Below are 20,631 nucleotides of genomic sequence, written 5' to 3' on the forward strand. Positions count from 1 at the left end.
AGATCGCTTGTTTTTGTAGATATACAGTGGGCTTATCTTTCTCATTTTTAATACGACCGAGAGGAAAAATAAGTGGATGAAAAGTTAGTGCTCTTATAAATCTAGAAAATTCGAAGTCAACATCACCAGAGAGATTGTCCCAGTCAATGCCAGACTACGGTGCTTAAAGCTTTTTCCAAAAAGATACGGCATAATTTGCGAGGAGCATTTTTAGTATTGGATTTCATCGAAAACATTGTTAGTACTTTTTCATGATCGGAGAGATCTTAATTAAATACAGTACAGTGGATTCCGCATCTACGATGACGAGACATAATCTGTAGTACTAGAATTGGTTTTGTTAGTTATTCGCGCAAGAAGCACTTATATTTCATTATAGCCACGTATAACTATCAATTCTGAATGGAACACTAGCATTTGTTTGCATGAAGTGTTAGAAAAAATCCAGGGACAAATCGCAAAAAGACGAATCATTCTACACCACGACAATGCAAGCTCTCCAAAATGATTCCAAACAAAAACACTTTGAACAGTCAAAATATCAAATTGTTAGGTCATCTGCCTTACAGTCTTTGTTTAACACCCAATGATTTCTTGTTATTCAGGCAGATCAGAAATAAATTGAGTGGTGAACGTTTTTCTACACATGAAGATGCGATTGATGCGTTCAAATTATATGTTTTGAAGGTACTTCAATAAGAATGGAAAGAAATCTTCGATAATTATTCAAATGCAAATAAAAGTGTATTAATCTTAATGTAGAATATTTTGAGAAAAAAAAATAAAGTCGTATCCGATTATAAATATTTGTTTCCATATGTCTATGTCATAACTCAAGTAGCAACCTCATATAGGAAGATTATAATATATAGTAAAAGTGTAAAAAAACGGAACACGTAAAATTATATTGTACTATTACTCTCGTGTAAAATTATAAACACTCACTTGATCTATTTGAACACTTCACACTACACTTAACTAACTTCATAATATAATTCATTTAAATTCTTCGATTACTTTTCTATTTCTTCTCGTTCACTATGACTATTTTTTATAAACTAAGCTATCTCCGCTTACTAAGATAAAAATATGTATAAAAACAAACCCCAAACAAATTCCGCGGATCATAAAAAGTATATCAAACATGCAACGACTTCGCCAAATCTTAGAATTTCATTATAACCGTCAGAGAAGGCATTATTTTGCAATAAGACATTGCAAGATTATAATATGAACCTTGGCAAAAATCAATTTATACGTTTGATTTCAACTTAAGAAAGCGATATAACTTCCCTGTTCTCGTTTGCATAATGCTTTGTTGGATCCTATGAAAATAAAATTATTGACCATCAACGTATGTCAAGGGTTTGGCAATTAAGTGCTAATACTGCTATTGTTGAAAATCTTGGTATGAATGGGTTTTTCTAAACATTATATTTCGGCTGACTAACAGTTTGAACTTCCTCTTCATCGATCGCAATCGTATATAAAACTGAAATCAGTAACACAAAATAGCCACATAATTATTTTCATTATTATTCTTGTAAGGTTTCACACGTTTGTCTAAGGGGAATTCGTAATAGTCTCAAATTTTTGTTATAAATTAAAAAATGCGGAAAAAGCGCATGTGTCAAAGCTCTTTCCGCTGATATATAACTTTAAAAATTAGCAACTTGCCGACAGTCGCTCTCCTTACTTCGTGTCCATAAACCACCGAACGCGGAACGGTAATATAGGGTATCACTTGTTTAAAAATAAACGTACCGTTAAAATTTTTTGGCGCTATTCGAAAAATGAAATCTGTGAAAAATGAACTAAAAAATGATACTATGGTTTCTAATGAAACGAGAATTGATCAGTTTTATTTTTATGAGGTAAATATTCGTTTGAAATATTCAATTATTTGGAAAATGTTCTTTGCATCGATACCTCCTACTGTTTTTCAAATTTACACGACGACAAAAAATAACACTTGTTTTATTAGTATTGAACACTATAAACAGAATTCAATGGAAATACTTTTATGGACAAAAACTTTATAGCATGAATTGATTGTCCAATATCTGTACATTGTAAGTTCGACAATATTAGGATTTAGAGTTTGATATAACTTTGAGAATTTTCAGTATATTTGTTTGTTAACTAGCAATTTCACAATTTTTGGCGTGAGGTGTGCCAATTTGAACTCTAGTTTAGCATTGCTAATAGGGGGCGCTAGTAACACTTGATTGATGGGAATGAATCTAAAAATTTTTTTTTCGGCTTGATACTTGAGAAGGAATTGAAAGAAACATCAATTTCTACGAAAAGCTCAATGTGTCCAATTCGTTCGCATTAATTTTATAAAACAAATTCTCCAAATCAAATGAGAAATATAATAAACTTTAAACTAAGTTTCGACTGTTCTTTAAGTCTTTATCAAAATATAATATTGACACTGACAATATGCTTATTTATATTGATGTATAGACTTAAAGAAAAGTCGAAACGTCAAAATTTATCTTTCTTTTAAAAACTATAAAAAAAAACTAATTTTAAAACAGAAGAGACCTAAAATGAAGAACATTTAGATGCATTAATATATCAAAAGGTCTAAGAAATAAGAAATTGAAGATGAAGAATGACATTTCATATATATATTGAGGTTGCCTAATCTATTACCCATCATAATCGCGCAAATTAGGAGAACCTATTTCCAACCAGTTTTTAACCATTCCACAAACTTGACATCACACAATCATGAATAGATAGTTGAATAGATAGTAATAGATAATAATAGATAGATAGTTGAATAGATAGTAATAGATAATAATAGATAGATAGTTGAATAGATATGAAAAATATGTCTCAAAAATAATTACACTATTTGACAATTATTGATAAAAAACATTTGTTATTATCTATTATTTATCCGGTTAAGTTGGAGTTTTTGGTGATATTCATACTGACCACAATGTTTACACTATCACTACACCAATACTCACAATTACACTGTCTGACACAAGTTTCGATAACCAAGTTATTGAAATTGAAGAATTAAAAACCACAGCCCAAGTCAATTTCTTCAACATTGTTGAAATCTTTTCTTCCCCGAAAAGCATAAGGGTTTGAGTTTTGCCGTTTCTGGTTATAACGATCTTGGTGAATTGATTGGATATATTGAAAGTTCTATTCAGTATCCTCCTGATGACACTAGGAATTTTGTCAGGGAAGCGTGCAGAAGTCAGATCTCGAAAAACATGTCTATTTAGGATGAAAATAAATCAGTCAGCAAAAATAATTTTGGATATTGTCAGGAGTTTGTAAGAAATATGGAGGAAGAAATATGGTTTTCACTTGACAGCTGATAAAGGGAACAAGGTTATTATAATGGACAAAAAGGACTATTTCGAGAGACTTGATAGCTTAATCGAAGCAGGATCATACATCAGAACATTTTAAAATACACCAGAATTCATCGAATGAAACGATCACAAGTGAAAAAAAAACACTTAAAAATAGTCACTTGCCACCGGTACACTCAAGTTATCCGATTATAACTCAACATTGTCAAAGCTCTATTGCCTTCCTAAAATTCACAAACGTACAAAGGCAATGAGACCTACTGCTTCAACAATTTGTACATATAGCTTTAATATTTTCAGATGGTCATCGAGGGAGTTTGAAATCGTATGCATCAAACCGGAGAGTTGGTCATTGAAGAATTCGTTAGAATTTATCAAAAAAGTGACAAGTACAGAGAGGTACCTTGAGGAAGGACTGATGTCTAATATTTTGGGAGCGGACATAATAAAAGTATATTTACAATTAACGAACATATGTATGGAGCGAAACTAGTTTCAGTACAACAACGAATTCTACAAACTTAGAAAAACTCCGTTACGTGAATATATAACCCGGCTGATTCTTCCCATTGTATACAATATAAGATGGCAGTCTCCATTTTTCACTCAACATCGAGACATACAATAAGGAAAGAACATTTATTGAAAAGAGAATTGAAAATACTTTAATTAATTGTCATATGCTTAAGAAATCTCTATGTGAAACCACCTTAGATGAGATCAAACTAATTATCCAATAATTTCTTTTAAAAAAATGACTCAAGTACAACCTATTTTTCTTTCAAAATGGTATTTTAAAAAAGTTTCCATGTTTAAAGATATATTTCAATTTTCTAAGTAAGCTTGTAAAAACTAAAAAACACAAATAAAAATAAAGATGCAAATAAAATAAAATTCCAATATAGAGAAGAAAACCACAATGATCAAGAAAATTATAGGTAATAGTAATAGGTAATATATATATATATATATATATATATATATATATATATATATATATATATATATATATATATATATATATATATAAAATTTTGTATTATTTGCCGATGAAGCAACATTTCATAAGAATGAGTTTGTTGATAGACACAATTTCCATTATCATGCAATAGATCTTTGTATACGGACTATCAGTCAAACAAAGTGGTCATTAAATGTATGGGGTGAATTAATGCTTAACTAAAAAACACCCCGAACCCCAAACGAAACTTCTACTCTGTTCAGACATTTCAGCCATCCATTACCTTCGAACTTACCAAACAAGTTTAGTTACTTCTCACTAATAACGTTTACTAGGCAGCATTTATAATGCACCAATTTTCGTCAAATCTTCATATATTTCGCTCCAGCTTGGCAAAGTCACAATTTATGGAAAAAGAAAAGGAAGGAATAGATGCAGAATTTTACGCTAAATTCGATGGTAAACAAATATACAGGGTGTCCTTAAAACTTTACCTATATATATATATATATATATATATATATATATATATATATATATATATATATATAATATATATAAACTTCTATCATTGTTGCGTCCATAAACATCCCAAACACATACACTATTGCTTCCTTCGAATTATTGCGTCCGAATATCGGACGCAACAATGTCAATCCATGTTTTTGTGGATTTTTGCCAACGTTTGTGAAAAATATTAACAAGAACAGTCAACAAAGGTTCCTACATTTCTATTTCTTTATAAAACTCAACGTCATCTAGTGATCTCTCTATGATTTTATTGGATTTTCTATTTGGAATTGGACGCAATAATATTACTAATATGGATGAAAATGTATATTGTTAGTTCATTGATTTTCCGGCAGAGTACCAAATATTGTATACACACTTAAGTATATATTTTAGAAACGTAATATGTTGTTGCGTCCGAGATATGGCAACACTGCTCTCTATTTTTAGACCCAAAATATTGTGTTTTAACGTTTCTTGTGCTTGTGAGATCGTGTTATTCTAAGACATTGTTGCTTCCAGTGTGCTAATATGACAAGGCGCATTGATAAAATATTCAGTAACTTGAGTTTTGATACTGAAGAAGGTAAGTATTTTTATAATATATATGAAATTATTACATTCGTGATTTTCTTATGACTTTTGTCTTTATAAAAATTTTCAGTTACCTCCAATTACTAATAATTATTGGTATTGTCACTCATTGTCTTTTAGTGAGTAAAAGTGATAGTTTTGAAATTTTGCAATTTAATTTAATTTTGTAGCTACTGAAAAACATGTTGTCATGTGTTAATTTTTCTACAAATATTTTTCAAATTCAAAATAGGTAAAACGCCTTCTCCTTCATTTTGTATTTTGTATTCCCAAACAAAACTAATAATTTCTCCATTATCCAAACGTTTTTTTGCTTTTTATATTTTAGTCAGAACTGAATATTACCTCAAACAAAATATTTGAATATGATAAAATTCAAATGAATACAGAGTCATCTCCATGTACACCGGAAGATCCTTTTAATGCTTCGTCAAGTGAAGATTCTCTATATTGTCCTAGTAGTGACGAAGTAAGTAAAATTTTTTTTCCATTTTCATTAAATTGTGAATATAGGTTTTGGACCTTGCCTGTGAGTAGATAAATATCCAGGCCCATACTGATTTCCCGGAAAACGTTTACTTTGTGTTGGGATTTGAAAGCGTCGAATTCTACTTTGTTAAGGGGTTTTAGAAAAACTAGTATTACTTTTGTTCTTAGTGATTATAAAAAATTGCAGAAATAGTCACTAAGAACTTAAATAGCTATTCACTAAATTCTTTCTAGTTTTAGAAATTCTTATACATTTATCACCTAATTGGTTCACGAGATAATTCACGTTACATTTTTTTCGCAGGATAGCTGCTCAGATGTTGATGAGAATCCAGCACCGAAGAAGACTAAGAAACCTAATATAAACAAAAGCTCAACCCAGATGAAGATTACTACTGATTATGTTAATTCGCCCTCTATTGGAGTGTATGATACAGCTAAAGATAACGAATACGATTTAAATGTACCGAATACTTCAAGCAGTAGACAGTTGATTACTATTAAAACGATGGATAAAGACCAAGATTTATGTAACAATTCAAGGTAACCGAGTACTTTAAGTTGTACAAAACCAATTAAAACACCATATAAGAGAAAACCGGATCATTGTTATTATTGCGAAACTAAGGTTCTAAATTTCGGCCGCCATGTGATACGGAAACAATTCAAACGAAAGAGATGTAGCAAGAATTTTAGCAAAGCCCGTTAAAAGTAAAGAAAGAAAAGAGCTATTCAATGACCTTAGAAGAAAGGGAAATTATTTGGCCGACGGTGGCACTTGTTTTAAGCCTGTTAGGGAGGGTTATGTACCAGAGAGAGATAAAGTACCTTGTAACAACTGTTTAGGGTATTTTTCCTCGAAACTTTTATACAGACATAAGAAAAAATGTGTAAAGAGAGATTCTGGTAGCTCTCAAAATAGCAAACAGTTAAAACTATTCCATAATGCCAAAGTAGATCAACGACTGAAAGAGGAATTCCCGCATATGAGAGCGGACAAGTTGTCTTTGGAAGCTCAAAAAGATCCACTTATTTGCGAGTTCGGAGCTAAGTACTTAAAAACGCACCGTGAAAAACATTTTATTTACGTAACATCACGCAAAATGAGAGAACTTTCTAAAATCCTTTTGGAAATAAGAAAGTTGGATCCATCCATAACCACATTCATTTCAGCTTTGAAGCCAAAGTATTTCGACATTTTCGTGGAAGCCACAAAACGAATTGCTAAATATGATTCGGAACGAGATGTTTATCTGTCTCCAACTTTCGCCATGAATATTGTTACGTCTTTGAAACAGTGTTGCGATATTTACACTAAAAATAAAGGTACCACTTTATCTACTGCGGAAATAGAGGCGGACTTGAAAACGTTGATTCGTCTTTTTGAAACTAATTGGAGTTGTGAGATTTCTTCACATGCCAGTTACAACCTTAATCTTAACAAATGGAACAAAGTAACCATTGTACCTCTTGCCAGTGATTTGCGTTTATTAAGGAATCATCTCATCGACTTATCTGGAGAATCTTTAAGAGTCCTAATTAAAGGAGCTGAGGATATGAAATATATCATAGAAGATGATATCGACCATCAGCAATATCAAAAAAAGTCTGATACAATTCAAGCATTTAATAATCTGACATACAAGACAATATCAAAAAAATGTTAGAAGTTAGACACCATTTTGTGACCATAAATAACCCATATCTTTTCGCAATGGCGAATTCAAATTCACATTTGATAGGTTATAAAGTGTTAGCCAAACATGCTAAATTATGTGGAGCACAAAACCCATCATCAATTACGTCAACCCGACTGCGCAAACATCTTGCAACTTTATCGCAATTATTCAACTTATCAGATGGGGAAATAGAACAGTTGGCGACATTTATGGGACACACAAGTGGTGTTCACAGAAATTCCTATCGACTACCCGATGATGTTTATCAAACGGCGAAGATATCTAAACTGTTGATGGTAATGGAAAAAGGCGGAGCAGATCAATATAAAGGAAAATCTATTGATGAAATAAACATTGATATGGAAAAAAATCTTCTAAGTGACCGAGACTCTGATAATGATAGTGACGAGGATGAAAATCCAATAATAAGGGAACTGTTAGATACGTCAAAGCCATCTGCTCAAGATTTTGTTCCAACAAACAACGTTGATGGGAAACCTGTTGCAGGGACTAAAAAGAAAAAAACTCGTAAACTGGTTCCTTGGACAGATGACCAAAAAAAAGTCACACTAAACTATTTTAAAGATCATATTAAAACTAAGAAGCCCCCTAAAAGATTCGAATGTGAAGATCTGAAAACAAAATATGAAAAAATTCTAAACAAAGATTGGCTAAAAATCAAAGTATTTGTTCAAAATTATTATACTAAAAGTAGAAAATAGAGTTGATAGTGCATATAAAGGATTTCTATTATATTTTAAAAAATCAATAAAACTGGTATAAATTTAGCTTCATGATTTATTTGTACTGTTCCCTTTCTGTCCCTAGCTATTGTCTCAATTTCTGTTTTCTCTTTATCAATATCCATATTTTCGATTTGGTCAATCCATTTCCTCCTGGCTATTCTCTTTAAAATACGATTAAAAAGTTAGTAACAATTGACTTTGCACGATTTATGGTTATTGTTGGATTGCGATGTTTCACAAGTATAGTTATCACTTTCCTCTGGAGGTATATTTTAGAGGCATACCTGATCAATCCCCACATGCTTTCCATTTTTTTGAGTCGGAAAAAGTGTATACCAGTAGCTAATTATTAGAGTTATTGCGTATTTTACATTGTCTTTTCCATATTCTTAAAATCAGAGATATATTTCTACAAGGAAACTCTTTTAAGATTATATACATTTCATGTGATATTTAATGATAGTATATTATTGCGTCCTGGCGGTTTGACAACACCGCACGGATGCAGCAATGTATGGTGTAGTCATTATATGGAGCTGACAAAGTTACTTGTTATAAGGAAGCAGCATTGTTGTAGAATGAATGAAAATTTGTATATTTGAAAATTGTGAATATCAATTATCTACATATAGTCCTATCCATCTACTTCATTGGTAAACCAGTATACACAATAAGATCATGGTTAACTCTTGGTTTTCTTGAGGACGCAACAGTGTATGACTTTTGTACGGACGTAATAATGTTTATATTTATATATATATATATATATAGCCGATTCTCGTAATATTTCCAAAGAAACATTGTCCATTGTGAATGATCTAAGAAACGAGGCTTCTTTATCGAGCATAATGTCCCATTCACCTGATAACCTCAATAATTACTTTGTGAATGTAGCCAAAAATTTATTAAATTCTATAACTCCTTCTCATGATTCGTTTTCATATCTTCCTGATGCTAATGCTAACTAGCACAGTTTCTTCTCTATGCCCGTAGTTTTAGCAGAGGTTTGCAGTATCTAAAAAATATCTCCTATTTTGAGCTGAGATCAGTTTCCAAAGAACTCCACCTCCTCAACACTCTATTATGCCCTTATTGTGTCGTATCTCCGATATTCCCTTCACTTCTGAGATACGTGTGATACGAATCAATTGAAGTGAATCTTCAAACTACAAAAGACAGTGCTTTACTCGCACTAAGTAGCGGGCTCACTGCAGGAACTTCTTTAAATGATTAAAAATTCTGAGTCTCCTTCTTATTCATCTTTGAATCCGTTTGCCTAATTCGTAAGCAAGCTTATCCAATTTCAGAAAGATCGTTGCACAGCTATCCAATTAGAAACGCGCAGCGAATTAGTTAAGGGCTAAATATTTTACAATGCAAAAAATGCACAATCACTTGCTCTTAGAAATCAAAACATCTTTTTCCCCATTCCGCAATAATTTGAGGGCAAATTTACTGGTAAGTGCATTTTACTTTGTAAACAACTTCTATTCTAATAATAATATTTAATTCCGGGAATGCTGCATACTGGTTTAATTTTTGCTATGGTCTTAGTCCACAAGTCTTTTATATTACCTATTACTATTACCTATAATTTTCTTGATCATTGTGGTTTTCTTCTCTATATTGGAATTTTATTTTATTTGCATCTTTATTTTTATTTGTGTTTTTTAGTTTTTACAAGCTTACTTAGAAAATTGAAATATATCTTTAAACATGGAAACTTTTTTAAAATACCATTTTGAAAGAAAAATAGGTTGTACTTGAGTCATTTTTTTAAAAGAAATTATTGGATAATTAGTTTGATCTCATCTAAGGTGGTTTCACATAGAGATTTCTTAAGCATATGACAATTAATTAAAGTATTTTCAATTCTCTTTTCAATAAATGTTCTTTCCTTATTGTATGTCTCGATGTTGAGTGAAAAATGGAGACTGCCATCTTATATTGTATACAATGGGAAGAATCAGCCGGGTTATATATTCACGTAACGGAGTTTTTCTAAGTTTGTAGAATTCGTTGTTGTACTGAAAATAGTTTCGCTCCATACATATGTTCGTTAATTGTAAATATACTTTTATTATGTCCGCTCCCAAAATATTAGACATCAGTCCTTCCTCAAGGTACCTCTCTGTACTTGTCACTTTTTTGATAAATTCTAACGAATTCTTCAATGACCAACTCTCCGGTTTGATGCATACGATTTCAAACTCCCTCGATGACCATCTGAAAATATTAAAGCTATATGTACAAATTGTTGAAGCAGTAGGTCTCATTGCCTTTGTACGTTTGTGAATTTTAGGAAGGCAATAGAGCTTTGACAATGTTGAGTTATAATCGGATAACTTGAGTGTACCGGTGGCAAGTGACTATTTTTAAGTGTTTTTTTTTCACTTGTGATCGTTTCATTCGATGAATTCTGGTGTATTTTAAAATGTTCTGATGTATGATCCTGCTTCGATTAAGCTATCAAGTCTCTCGAAATAGTCCTTTTTGTCCATTATAATAACCTTGTTCCCTTTATCAGCTGTCAAGTGAAAACCATATTTCTTCCTCCATATTTCTTACAAACTCCTGACAATATCCAAAATTATTTTTGCTGACTGATTTATTTTCATCCTAAATAGACATGTTTTTCGAGATCTGACTTCTGCACGCTTCCCTGACAAAATTCCTAGTGTCATCAGGAGGATACTGAATAGAACTTTCAATATATCCAATCAATTCACCAAGATCGTTATAACCAGAAACGGCAAAACTCAAACCCTTATGCTTTTCGGGGAAGAAAAGATTTCAACAATGTTGAAGAAATTGACTTGGGCTGTGGTTTTTAATTCTTCAATTTCAATAACTTGGTTATCGAAACTTGTGTCAGACAGTGTAATTGTGAGTATTGGTGTAGTGATAGTGTAAACATTGTGGTCAGTATGAATATCACCAAAAACTCCAACTTAACCGGATAAATAATAGATAATAACAAATGTTTTTTATCAATAATTGTCAAATAGTGTAATTATTTTTGAGACATATTTTTCATATCTATTCAACTATCTATCTATTATTATCTATTACTATCTATTCAACTATCTATTCATGATTGTGTGATGTCAAGTTTGTGGAATGGTTAAAAACTGGTTGGAAATAGGTTCTCCTAATTTGCGCGATTATGATGGGTAATGGATATAGATATTTTTTCATCATACTTGGTAATTATTTTTAGCATATGGAATCAATTACACGTATTTAATGAATGTTTTAGTAATTGCGCTTAACAATAGACATAATTTTATGTTCGAGATTGTTAATCGCCAATAAAGATATCTCACTTCTAATGTTTAATTAATCCAGAATTTTTGAATCACTGGGAATAAAAGAAGGAAATGATTAAATGCTTTATAGAATTTTGACAAATTTATATTTTTCTCGTTGAACTTCTGTGCTAGAAGAAGTGGCAATGGTGTTAGAAGAAGAACTTTGACAAGTTTTAGTGGAATTTCTTTCCAAAAGTTTTTCAGTCGTCTCAAGTTATTCCAACTGGCTGTGTAAGCTGTTTATTATTTCTATATAAAATGGAAAATCGTGTATGTGGAATGTCTTAAAGAAAATAGTAGTATGCGTATTATTAATGCATTATTGTTCATATTTATATATACAGTGTGTGTGTAGTAACTCACAGAAAAATAGTAGTATGCGTCTTTTCAATACATTTTCGTTCATAATATTTGTGAGAATACATAATGTGTTCCAAAGAGCTATAGACATTTTTCATAACGATCACGCTGATTTCCATTTATATACCTAAAAACCCAAATCATCAACAGTACTGAGTAGGTCTGTACCGCTAAAGACTTTCTCCTTCAAAATAGTTAGGCATCTGGTGATGGTGTAAGATCGGGGGAATTTGTCTGTTCGTCTGTAGCGAAGTTGAACTATAGCCAGGTCGATAGGGTGGTTTTCTGTCTTGCCAACCATGGTTCTTCCAATCAGAATAAAAAGGTTATAAAAAATTATTGCCCATACAGTGGACCTTGAGTAGATTTCTTAAAAATTTAATTCAGGGTCGTTGCCGGCGAGTTTTGATTTCATTTCTTAGGTAGGTCATCTATGTTGATTGCTTGTAATTTGTATTTTTGGAATACTGGTAGCACTCGTAGGTGTATATGGTGTCTCAAATTTAATTCTGGAATTGAAATTTGACTCGATTTAAAATAATAATTTAGTCGAATATTGATTAGGTAGATACCGGCAACTTCTATTACTGCTTCTTGGTTTTAGTGATTTGAAGTATTTGTTTCATTAGAAAGAAAAATGGCAATACGATCGTTTTCTTCTAATCGCTCGATGATTGAATAATTGAAGACTTGTTATGAAAACGTGCTATGTGCCCAACAAACCTTGAAATTAGTTATTTAGTGAAATCGCAAAATGTCTGTATAGTGTACTTCGCAAACTGACATGTGCGGTAAGTCCAACACTTATAATAAGAAAACCGCGGAAATCTCAATACAACACACGTTTTTTCAAACGCAGGTAGGTGCTTTGTCTTATTTGTTGTTTTTACGTATAAAATGGAAACCATAATCAAAACAAGACGAAAACTAGGAGAAGGTTCTGTAAAAGCGCTTAACAAGTTAAGGAGTCAAGGAAAGAAGTACGAGCATAACAAAAAGCATCTTGTTGGCCGACCGACTTTAGCGGTTAGAATTCTTTATTTTTATTTCACAACGTCTATAGTCGTTGTGTATAGAAATGAGGTTGCAGGGGCCGCGATTCCCATAAGGAGTTGTGATATAATTCCTGTGACTGTAGCATCAATGGATTGTAGCAGTTTAGAACCGCAATGAACATTCACACTATGACTGGCTTATGTGCTGAAAAATTCTGGTACTATATTTTCCAGGTTAAATTTAATTTAATCAATTCAAATATCTTTTTTCTTCAGCGTATAATAATATCTATATTATTTTCGGCAATACAGATCAAAGAAATAACCTATTCTTCTACTAGTAAAATAATGAACTCTCATCATTGTACTATTAAAAAAATAATGAGAGCCGATAGCAATGTATTGCGGTGGGTGTTGTAACCAAGTAGGCAGGAACTATCATTTAATTTTTATTTAATTTGATGTTTGTATGTATTGTAAAAATGTCTCATGAAGAAGAATTCGAATGTATTATTTTTACTCTTGAATAAAAAAGCAAAAGACCCATTATATATTTCGCTCAGTTTGCACAGCCTCAACTAACGCCTCGGCATTGCTGAGCTCAACGATAATGATGGCCTTCTACTCCTAGTAACATAATGTACTATTTTAATCCTATTTACGTTAATTCATAAATTATTGTAACGATAATTGAATGATTAAAAATTTCGCAATTTTCATTTTTTAAACACAGTGCTTATCTAGAACAAAGTGATGGCATTAAATTATTCTTTAAAAATGCGTCCATACCATGCCGACTTATTTGACCGTGGCGCCAAAAGAAAAAATTCTAATCATAGATTATCTGTTACTTTATTTCACAAAAGCAATATCAATTAATTTTGCTGGCTATTATAAAAAAATTTCTTGAGTCATGTAAGAAGTTTGTCCTCATTGATTACGAGGGCGATTTGACAAAAAAGTGACTTTTCAGTGATAAAGTTTATCACAATCTGGTCATCTGTGACCAATGAGCAATTCAGTTCTACCTCAAGCTAATGAGGTCTAAAATTTAAAACTGATGTATACTCATCATTCCGATACCATCATTCGATTATATACTTCGGTTTCAAATCTTCAATTGTTCAACGTTTTCCTATAATAACATTACGCAAAATACGCGTTTGTCTTTGCCATTGGATGATTGAGTCAATAAATCGGTTCGTAGTTTTTCAGTAAGAGAAGGGAATGAAACAGTAGTCGCATTGTCATGATAGAACCAAACTCTTCTTCTACAAATGTAGTTATTTTCTAAATACTATATCAAAACGTGTAAGTAAACACCGTGACCATGATCTTATTGGATAAAAAAGGCTTTCGGTTTCCTGGGAGCACCTTCCTCGGACGAAGTCCATTGTTTCGACTGTATTTTTATTTCTGGTGTATAATGCTATACTCAAATTTCAACTACTGTGAAATATTAACGTAAGATTTCACTTAAACTACGTTAGAAACGTTAGAAACGTTCGTTCCAATGTGAGCGAATTTTTGATCGCGGCACCTACCTTACAGATAGCTTATCCATTTGTAACCTTTCATGCAAAATATTTTATACCCATTCGGACGAATCATGGATCAATGCTTATGAACCCGAAACTTATCAACAATAGACTCTATAGGTCTTTCAATATGATCCTCTAAATCCAACAAAAGTTGTTCGTGCACAAAGCACTTCGAGGAAAATGATCGTCTGTTTTTTCGGAATAACTGGACACGTCGATGTCGCCAATGTTCCATTAAAGAACGGTCAATTCTGAATGGTACAGGTGCATTTTTTTGCAGCATTGTGTTCGAAAAAATCAGGCTAATCAATCGCAGAAGACGAATGATTCTCCACCACGACGTTTAAACGCATGCAAGATTGTATTGATCTGAATTTTAGAAAACAATGAGCCCATTTTTCATATGTCTATCTCAAAATTTAATTATAAACCCTCATAGTCTCTTTGTATTAGAAAATAATTTATCTGACAACCTTGCTTTTTATGTCTTCACATTCATTTCAGGTAAGCTATACAATTTTGTTTTTACTCTCATCAACTTAGACGGTCGAAGAATCCAGTTGTCCAATTCCATTGATAATTTTCATAACAAAAAGCTTTTTTGTAGAATGGCACTCCAATATTACCAAGCACGTTTTCGACCACATAATATATTGTAGATATTCCCACGACGATATTTTGTTAGAAGTATATATGAAAATGGATTTAATATGTTTGTGAGAATGTAGGTGGAATTACTTTGGAAGCTTTTTATATATCGACCTATTCTAAAATATTCCCCATTTTCTAGCTGTCAACATCGTTATTGCAAACAGAACGCTTTGAATATTTTCCTATTTATAAATTCAATTTCAACAGAAAGTTTCATAATAATATCATATTTCGAAGCTACTAAATCACTTTATACTGGTTTTAAAATCGATGCGTATTAAAAAAAAATCTAAATGATATTTATGTCTGGAATGAAATCCGAAGACTTTAAGAAATTCAAAACAAAAGAAGACATTCCTTGATTTAAGGTTCTTTAATCATTTTATATAAATACTGATGTAACTTAGTTGGGACGATTATTACTGTATTTATTATATTTATTCATAATTATTTTCTTTTCTAGCAGGAACTATTATACATAATAAACAAATGGGTATTTGAATATTAGAGCGAATGATAACTCTTTTCAGAGGTTTTGAAGAAAACTATCAATGATACTAATATTGTTTTCGCTTATTCTTAATTCGTGGAACATGGATTTTTAATATCAATTATATATCAAAGAATGTACTGGAAAACTGGAGTGGCGTTTCGAATTTCTTGCGGTGAAAGTGTTCGAAATGCATTCCGAACTCTTTCCTGACAATCTTCTTTTATAGTTAGCGGCGAAGCATACACGATATGTTTTATACGACTCCAAATAAAAAAATATAATGGGGTGATATCCGGTGAACGAGGAGGCCATTGATGCGGCCCATCGTGTGCTATCCATAGGTCCTCAAAAATGAATTCGGAAAAGTTATTTAAGTTAAATAATTTTCGAATATTTCTAGATATTATATTATAGGTTAAAGAATGTCCTGGAATAATAATTGCTCAAATTCAATTCCATTCACTCACATTCATATATCCTATTTTTAACCCTTTTTGCACTACTGAATTTAGATAAGGTAGTCTGTTGATTTTTGTGTCTATTTAGATTGTATTTCTAATAAAATTTTCATAACTTTCAATTAGCCTATTTGATTTGAAGTTCGCATACTTTCTTATTTTGTTGACACTATTTGATTCGATGAAAAAATTAATAGAATATTTTTCAATATTTTTTTATTCAATTTATTTTTTATATAATCTGTATTGAATTTTCCTGGATAAGTAATCTGTATTCAAGAGAGCAAATGGTAACGGTTTCTAGATTTTTTCCTTGTAGACATAGATACATCAGTTACAGTTTAATAGCATATTTCAATTTCAATTTGAAAATTAAGTCAACTCTGAATGAAATACTGAACACACTACTACTACACCAACACTCCCAGTTACTCTGTCTGTTGCGCGTTCGATAACCAAGTTCTCAGTCTTTAGAGAATGAAGGTAAACTAAGACTTGAATTACCTGTTTCATTCTAAATTTCACCACCAATAAACTTTCTCCCGCGAACAAATAATTCCAGCGGAAAAACTATCTGGCGGGAATCTTCACATTCATTTCTCAACTACTTAACTATAGAGTGGGATGTGTAAGAAATGGCCCTTTGTCCCTATTTAAACTGCTACCACATTAAACAATTCCAATGGTTTCAAATACATCCATGAATATATTTATATTTATTTCATGATTATAACTGGGAGCGTGATCGGTAATACTCCGTTTTACAGTCCGTTAATTTTTTAAATAAACTAGGTGTTCTTTCAACTGGAAATTATATATTAGAGCAATTTTTTTTCTTTTTTGCCCCGCACCTTTCAATCCTGTTTATACAAAGGGATTGGAAGGAATTTTCAACAGAGTAGGTTTTAAATTAATTTATAAATCCAACTATACATTAAAATAATTGTTGGGTAATCCTAAGGATAAAATACTAAATTTGGAATAGAATGGTAAATATGAAATCAATTGTAATGATTAAGATGAAAAGTATATCGGACAAACTTCATAATATAATAAGAACTATATATACATTTAAATAATTAACATGCAATTTATTGTTATTGACACCATATAAAATCGAGTCCGAGTGCATATTAACACAATAATATACTGGTATGACATAAAATACTAGAGAGTGTAGTGTAGTATGTTTGGCGACAAATTCTTCTTTTTCCACACAATTAATTTTTGCTAAATAAGAATTCTAAAATAGGTGTTTTTTAATTTGAAACGACAAATTTTTGTAGTTGATTACGCTAGCATTGTTCAAACGATAACGTAATCGTTGTTTTTTATTCAAGAAATTGTCTAGTCTGACCTCAACTGGAAGGGTTTTCAATAATGGATTTAGCATTGTCACACTCACCTAACTAATGTTTATACAAGGAAAATGAGAAGGTAGTCTTTCAGAAAATAATCACACAATGAACTAACTCAATATCAGATTAATTAATACGTAATAATTTTCAACTAAATTATATGCTCAAAGGACCTTTTACCGGTGTCTTGGAAATGAGTGGATCGACGAATACATTATTCTCGCATTTCACCTAACAATTTCCAAAGTAATTTCATTAATTTCGTCTATAATTCGGTCTTGCAGCTCTTGAAGATGTTGTTGGCGTTTGGAAACATATTGATAGGACTTCTTTTTGCAAATATTGCAAATGATGGTTCCCTTTGATTTTATCCAAATTTTGCAACTAATGGGGAATACGAAGGTTGCTATATATTTACAATTGGATATGGCTCTATGGTTTCCAAATATTCTTCATTAAGATCAATACACTTTTTCATACGTTTGAACCAATTGTCGAAGCATTTTTTGCATTCTGAATGAGTTACCTCCAAAGCATGTAATTGGAACGCATCAAACGCTTCTTCAGGTGTAGAAAAACGTTGATCTTGAAATTTATTTGTAATCTACGAAAATAAGAAGAAATCATTGGGTGCCAAACAAGAACTATACGGCTGTTTTGACTGTTAAAAAACGTTTTTGTTTGGACTGATGTCTAAGAGATCGCATTGTGGTGGAGGAGAATGATTCGTCTTTCGCGATTGATTTTCCTGAGCGTTTTACTAATAGAGTGGTGGCGACATGTCGAGTTATTCCGAAAAAACAATATCTCTGCAACTAGACGGTTTCTCACCATTGATCTCAAAAAATCAACAAAAACATTTATATTAGAGATATTATTATAAGTGGACTGAGCAAGGAAGTTTATAGTCCTGACTACTTCGATTCCCTCACCTACTTTTTGTTTAAGGTCCGCCAACAAAGAGAGACGCTAAGAAAATACATGATAAGCGGTTATTTGTAACCTGTCAAGAGCAGGAATTGAAGCTGTTGTAATGTCCACGCATTAGCGGCTCCAGCAATATATTGTCTGTGATGGAGATGTTTCGAGTATGAAATTAATTTCATGATTTTTCCCTCTCCTTTATTGCATAGCACGTTTTGTTTTTTTTTTCTTAGAACGATACTGTATATAAAATTTGTCTAGAACGGAGACCACACTATTAGTAAATGTGGTAATAGAATACAGGGCTATAAATCTTTGCCCTATAATAACTGGACTAGCGTACGAACCCCTCGCAGAAAAGGGACATGGTTACTCTCTCACGCTTCCTAACTGGATTTAATCACAGAAAACCAGCGTGTTTTGTGTGTAACTATTCTTCAAAAAAAATATTTTTTATTTTATCACTCGTTGGACTGATTGCTACAATATTGATAATCATCCAAGAGGTTGAAAGCCTGAAAGGACCCCAGCAACTTTGCGTCAGATATTGATACTGGACTTCATAAAAATCTTCGTCGATACGATATTTGGGCGTTTTAGCAGAATTTTTTCTCGGACAAAACCCAATATGTTCACATTTTTCAAATGTACTACGTTGAAAAATTATAAGTTCCTTTTGGTTTAATTTTGATTACTTACCTTGATTACGTACTTTTTCAAAAAAACACGGCTATTCAGTAACTGCTTCAAAATGTGTGAAAATACTGGGAGATATTTCTTAATCTCAGTTGCATCATTATGAGAACAACAGTAATAGACCATAGGTGCATTAATATGGTGCAACATCTGTTAAATCCGACGAGGATTACCCGTAATTAAAAAAAAGTTCCCAAACAAATTTATCTCGCCCAGAGGAGATATTCCATGGTCTCCCTGCAGCCCAGGCTAGCTGAGTTCTTTTCATTATTTCCTTAGAATTCGAGCTTATGTGAATAAACCGGACCATTCTCAAATTGAAATAAAACATTTGTCAAAAAATAGATGACATACCCGGCGCGATGATGAGAAATTTCAAAAATTTGAGTGCCAGATTTTAAGTATGCCAGTAGGGAAATTTTCACTACCAGGACGAAATAGTTTTTTTATGTTCTGTTATGTTTTTTTGGTCCAGTCTGAATAATATTTTTACAGTTCAAATAAGAATGAGTGTTTAAATCGAAAAAATGTCCTGTCTGTAATGATATAGTGTTCCAAGCAAATTTTCAATTTCATAAAATATGGGAGGCTAAGACATGAGTTGACATTTGTAACTGGAAATGCTTCGTGTCATAGAAATCAATTGATTCTTCTCATCACGTCGAGGTAAATTCATTAATACTACTATAATATAACCAAAATAATACTATCCTAGTTCTCGGGAGAACTTCGCTCTTCGCAAGGTAAAAGAAAACTCCTTATAATTGTTCACGAGGGTTGATACTTAAGTTGATGTGAATATGTCAAATCTGACATTGCCATCACAAAGTCTTTTGATTTATTTTATTTAAATAAGTTTCTCTAGAAACTATTTTAAAATCAAAAGAGACCTAAAATCAATAACATTCCATTCAGAAGCATAAATATATCAAAAGGTCAAAGAACATTGAAAATATTTTTTACCTATTTAAAAAACTGTAATTTTAATGTAATTTTAAGCAATCTATATTCTACAAAATGAACAATATACCAACTGTACTCTAAAAGTAATTGATTTTACTTTTTACTGAAACTTATATTCAATAACTATATATTATTATAGCAGTTATATTAAGGAGGATGAGGAAAAATTATAGATGAATTTTTGAAAGATGATTCTGATTCCAGTTTTTAGTATTTCTTTTTTGCTTGAAGTAAAGATCTGTCATCTGGTTCATGCATATTTTTCATAATAATGAATAAAGAACCTCATTAGAGACGAATTTTATGAAAATACTTGCCAAATGTAGCATCGTAGTTTCATGTTTCGTATTCGAACAAATAGACAATTTCTGTGTGTTTTATCAAAAAAAATTATTATAAACAAAATCTGATTCCAATTTCTATTACTTTACTTGTTTCTTCGAGTAATATACAAATAATCCTGCTGTAAATGACTCGGCAAGGTTAAATGGACTTTTCACGAAACTCAGGTCAAATTTCAATTTTGTAATGAATTGCCGTAGACCAATAATTAAGTGA

The 20,631-nt window shown here is 31.7% G+C and overlaps 1 protein-coding gene across 1 annotated transcript in view; it reads left to right on the forward strand.

Moving 5' to 3' along the window:
• The first annotated feature begins 1,680 nt into the window (after positions 1 to 1,680).
• The window catches only part of LOC130901750 (cardioacceleratory peptide receptor-like), a 93,925-nt gene continuing 74,974 nt past the window's right edge, over positions 1,681 to 20,631 (forward strand). Inside the window, exon 1 of the mRNA XM_057813323.1 lies at positions 1,681 to 1,874. Coding sequence (XP_057669306.1) covers positions 1,794 to 1,874 — 81 coding nt within the window. The 5' untranslated portion in view covers positions 1,681 to 1,793. The remainder of the gene's footprint in view (positions 1,875 to 20,631) is intronic.

Source organism: Diorhabda carinulata, chromosome X (genome assembly GCF_026250575.1).
Source record: "Diorhabda carinulata isolate Delta chromosome X, icDioCari1.1, whole genome shotgun sequence".
NCBI classification, from domain to species: Eukaryota; Metazoa; Arthropoda; class Insecta; order Coleoptera; family Chrysomelidae; genus Diorhabda; species Diorhabda carinulata.